This window comes from Hippocampus comes, unplaced genomic scaffold (assembly GCF_001891065.2).
Source record: "Hippocampus comes isolate QL1 unplaced genomic scaffold, H_comes_QL1_v1.1 scaffold13, whole genome shotgun sequence".
NCBI lineage: Eukaryota > Metazoa > Chordata > Actinopteri > Syngnathiformes > Syngnathidae > Hippocampus > Hippocampus comes.
The window spans coordinates 116,245-120,845 of NW_017805532.1; the positions used below are offsets into that span (position 1 = coordinate 116,245).

At 42.4% G+C, this 4,601-nt stretch overlaps 2 protein-coding genes across 3 annotated transcripts in view; one reads left to right on the forward strand and one right to left on the reverse strand.

Annotated features, from left to right (window-relative positions):
• fancc (FA complementation group C) overlaps nt 1-4,601 on the forward strand; it is a 29,880-nt gene that overhangs the window by 5,297 nt on the left and 19,982 nt on the right. For both annotated transcript variants that reach the window (XM_019878054.1, XM_019878055.1), the window contains exons 3-4: nt 2,457-2,544; nt 2,733-2,827. In XM_019878054.1, the coding sequence (XP_019733613.1) occupies nt 2,457-2,544; nt 2,733-2,827 (183 nt within the window). The remainder of the gene's footprint in view (nt 1-2,456; nt 2,545-2,732; nt 2,828-4,601) is intronic.
• The window catches only part of aopep (aminopeptidase O (putative)), an 88,259-nt gene continuing 86,224 nt past the window's right edge, over nt 2,567-4,601 (reverse strand). Inside the window, exon 18 of the mRNA XM_019878041.1 lies at nt 2,567-2,585. The gene's annotated coding sequence lies outside the window, so the exon portion shown is untranslated. The remainder of the gene's footprint in view (nt 2,586-4,601) is intronic.

Sequence of the window (4,601 nt, forward strand, 5' to 3'; positions counted from 1 at the left end):
TATATATATATATTTTTTTTTGCGAATATGACTCGGGCAGGATGAATGGCTATACCTTGTCCTTGAATGGCAGATGCGGGGTTCGACAGTAATCCTTTTGAGTGTCGGGCCATCATTAGCCTAGCACTGGCCCTGATATAACACAATACTTAAAACAATTCTTATTTACGGAGACCTACCTGTGTGGGAGTTAGGTGAGCCAAACCAGGTCACTTAAAAATCGATGTAAATAGATATCGTGCCGAAATTGGAATGGGCACTTCAGACCGCCTGTGTAAATCCAGCCCAAGTGTCGCTAGCTATGGCTTAAAGCATTGCTTGACCTCCAAATTTGCTTTGAACTGTTTAGTCAGAACAGATCTTAACATGGACATGAACAAAAAAAAAAATCTTTTGTGTTTTCCATCTTCCACTCTGTGAGCATGACTCCAGGCATATGTCATGCTGGGGTGTGTAAAATGAAGAATTGAATTAAAAAAAAAAAAAAAAAAGAGGGAGAGAGGGAGAGAGAAAAGCTGGTATAGTTTAATTGGACTGAAATCCTTTTTACAGGCACCGGAGTCATAAAAGACCAGCTGAGGATAGCCTGCTTCTTGGCAGCACTCCGTATCCCTTGATGACTTAACAACTTTCTCGTGGCGTGTGCCCAAAAAGTGAAGTGTTGAATAAAATCAGAATTGGATGTTTCTCATTTTCTTGTCGATCTCCATAACGTTCCCAGTACATTTTACTCTCCTAACAATTCCAAATCACCTGGCTCTCAAGCGGCCCCGATGATATGAAAGGAGATGAAGCAGTTTGGGAAGACGGCTACACACTTTTATTGATGAGTTCATCATGGGAACTGCCATTGACTGTTCAGACTGGTCTGATTGAAGTTGAAATGATGTCAGGAGCAAGTGTTTCCTCTTTGCTTTCTTCATCTGAAATTAGCGAGGATTTCTATAAACCTGCCCTTGACTTGGAGTCATCAGATTCGGGTCTGTCTTTAATCAAGACGCACGGAGCAAACATTTTCTTTCATTAGCAACAATGTCAACAAGGCTTCAATTATGCCACGGATTTCAGTTAACATCTTGCTTGGGATGGTATTGACAAGGAAATGATCATTTCTTTGCAGCTGCATCATCCCGCAGCATTGATGTTTTTTTTCCCACATGTTCAGGATAGGAAGATGGTTTGGGGCTCTTGATCACATGTGCTTTACTGATGATGATGATCGGGGGCGGGGGGGGGGGTCTTAAAGAGAAGCTGCCTTTGACCGCTCTGCTTCCCATTAATGGTGATCTCACGAAGCTAAATGAGTCAAGTTGGCCATCTTGCCTGTTTCATGCTTAAACCACAGGCACAAAGCTACCTAAACTTTTGCTACTTTTGAAGACGGAATTGATCAGAGTTGACCTCTTTTCAGTATGTTTATTCACATATTTACTCGACCAGTAATTCAAACGTCACGACTGCGCAAGTGTAGGTTAGTGATCGACTGCAGCGCCTTCCGACTCCATTGTACAAATGCGTGTTAAGTCGCTGCTGTAGGATTAGAGCACCGCCGTAAACTGAGGGACCCCCTGTACTGCGTAACCCCCCAACCCCCCAACTAAAACGGGTCTAATTTGCTTGCCAGCCAATTGATGGCGGGGGGAACTGTAAAGAAACTTAATGTGCATTTTCTATTTTTCTGTGTTTAGACCTGGTCGATAACGGGAAATTTGCATTTTCACTAACAACACTGCTGTAGTCCAAACGACCCGCGTACACCTAAGATGGAATTGTTTGAAGGCCCACCAAGGAACCTATGGAAGCCATTTCAAAGGCAGCTGCATGTGATCGTCTGAGAGCTTGCTCACACACACTCTGAGGCCAACTCGGAGTTTTTCTCTGCTTGAGCAACAGCACATTGCCTCGATTACACTTGCATATGTCCAATTGCTCTGTGTGGGCTTCTCCCGCAACAAAGCTACACTGTTGAACTTAATTAGCTCACGGTTCAAACATGATACAGGCTTGATATGGGTTAAATAGGTAATACTGTACACAGGATTGGCTACGGTTGGGTCGCACATGTGCAGACATATGCTTCACTATATTACCGAGGGGTTTTGGTATTTTGTTGTGATTTAATTTATTTATTTGGGCCTGGGGCGGCGGGGCATTAAAATAAATGTTGCTTAAACTGGCTCCTGTGTGAAATATGGCTTATGAGCTGCACACACACACACACACACACACAACCATTCCAGGCTGATGGTTGCCCTCCCTGAAACTTGGAGGTTTCCCTTCACCCCCCCTGGAACAAAGCACTTAGTCATTTTTTGTTTTTTTTTTTCTTCATTAACGTTAACGAATGTTAACTTTTTGGTGTTTTGGTGTTGTATTCATGAAATGAGATTCAATTTTATGAAAGGTTTAAAAAATGTGATTGAAATAATGAATGATTTTCTTTTGACCGTTCCAAGAGTTCCACAACAGAGACTATGAAGGCGATTCCTTCTCTCGGCCAGATTCTGGGCCGCTTGTGCTGGAACCCTGTTGTCACTGCTGATGGTGAGTGCATCATAGACCCGTTTTGAACTGCTGTGAAGTGTGTCTTGCCCTTTAAGAAGGGGCCTTTTATTATTATAATATTCCTCAATTACACCCCAAACATGAAGGCTATTCATTTTGGTAACTGTAGTGGATATTGATCTTACATCTTAGGTGTGTGTTTCTTCTTTTTTTTTTGTTTCTCCAAGATAAAAGCAGAGCGCTGATATTTCAGTGTCTGTGGGAGCTGTACTCCGAGCATCCAGCCAATGCTTTAGAAAGAAAGGCTAACCAGTGGATACAGGTATGGATTTCATTCCGTCTAATAGCAGTTGAGCTTCCAAGACAGAACACAGTCCATACCGGAAAGGATGCTCATCCGACACTGCATTTTGGTTCAAAGTCAGAATTCTGTAATCGACAACATTCCCTTGAAATTCAGCACAGGAGAGGTGCGCGGGTCTACATGACGGAATTGGACTCGTTGGCGCTTGGTGCGTGCAAGGTTCATTTAAAAGGAACTGTAAAACACCGGGTGATGTCAAATTTGCCTCTGTGAAGTGGATAGTTGTAACCCGCCTTCTACCACCCATCATGCATCTGTGTATGACAAACCACCACCCACCTATAGTTGTGCCACGGTCAGGGAGGTGCTTTAAAATATATATATTTATTCAATTAATTGATTTCTACAATGCTGCAAAGGAATTGACCTAAGCTGCTATATTTACGAATGAAATACGATGACATCACCCATACACGTCCGCGGACCTCATAATCTGTCTGCCTACGCCTCAGTCAAATCCACCAAAATCCCCTTACACCACCTGCGCCACAACTTAGACCTGCTGCTCTCAATTTCAGTCTTCTTTCTATCACAAAATTGTCAGGTCCGCCAGAGTCATTTCAATCAAAAATAAATCGGTGTGCCGGAGTGTCCAGCCTAGCGTAACATGATCTTGCCCGGGCACAAAAAAATGAAGATGCGGCAGTTTTTACGCCAAGCGGACTTGCGCCTATCTACGAAAATAGAGCCCAAAAACTTGCCGCACTTCCCGGTGTACATTCATTTCTTTTATTACTACTGTCAACTAGAAGTCAATTTAGCCATATTGTACTGAATGGCTTTCAAACACACATGGAACCAAAGATTGGAAAAGAAATTGTGTGAGCTGAAGCATAGCGAGATATACTGACGTTTCGTATGACGTCATGAATGACGGCCGTTCAAACTTGATTTTTGTGTAATTTTAGAGGCAAAAGTCCTGCAAATTTTGGTTGAAGGCTGAACTTTTATTTTTTCTGTAATGGAAGGGACAATGCAACTTACTAAGACAATTAAATTTGTAATATGCCGGATTTAGTGCAGGGCTAATACAGTGTGCCACTGTATTATGTATTCTTTGAACATCCTGTTTCCTCACTATAATGGCGGAAGAAAAAAAGGCTGGTTTCTGTTATTCTAATCAAAAAAAGAGAAACAAGACGTTCAAAGCAAATGAAAATAGGCTGTTTTTGAGTTCCTTTCCTCACCAGAGAAAGATTCGCATTTTATGTTGTGGGCCGAGCCACTGGGCGACTTTACTGTGGTTTTTCAGGCTCATCAAGAGAGTCGAAGAGAACTTTTTAACAGGGTTCACGCAGATGGTTTACAGTCGAAAGCCGCCACATTTTTGCCAGATTAACTTTGTGTTGTTTTGATTAATTCATGTCTTTTCAATTGAAACAAGAAGTAAACCTCCAATTTGCCAGGTGGCCTTTGGCATGGAAGATATACGCAGAGGATTTGTTTTTGAATGTAAATGAATATGAAGTTTTTTTTTTTAATGACCTTTTTCAAGGTTGATCCAAGTGCAATGGTTTATTTGCATTATGAAGAGCGCGTGCAGGGTCGTGCATGCCCTCGTATTTAGAAAGGTAGACTACACCCTGGATTGGTCGCCAGTCAAGGCCGGCCGGGCACATCCAGAAAACTACAATCCACTGTTAGTGAGCCCCCATTCCAGCTAATGATAAAAATTTTGCAATGTTCTTATGTTGCCACTAGTAGTGAAATAATGCCCCCCCCCCCCCCCAAA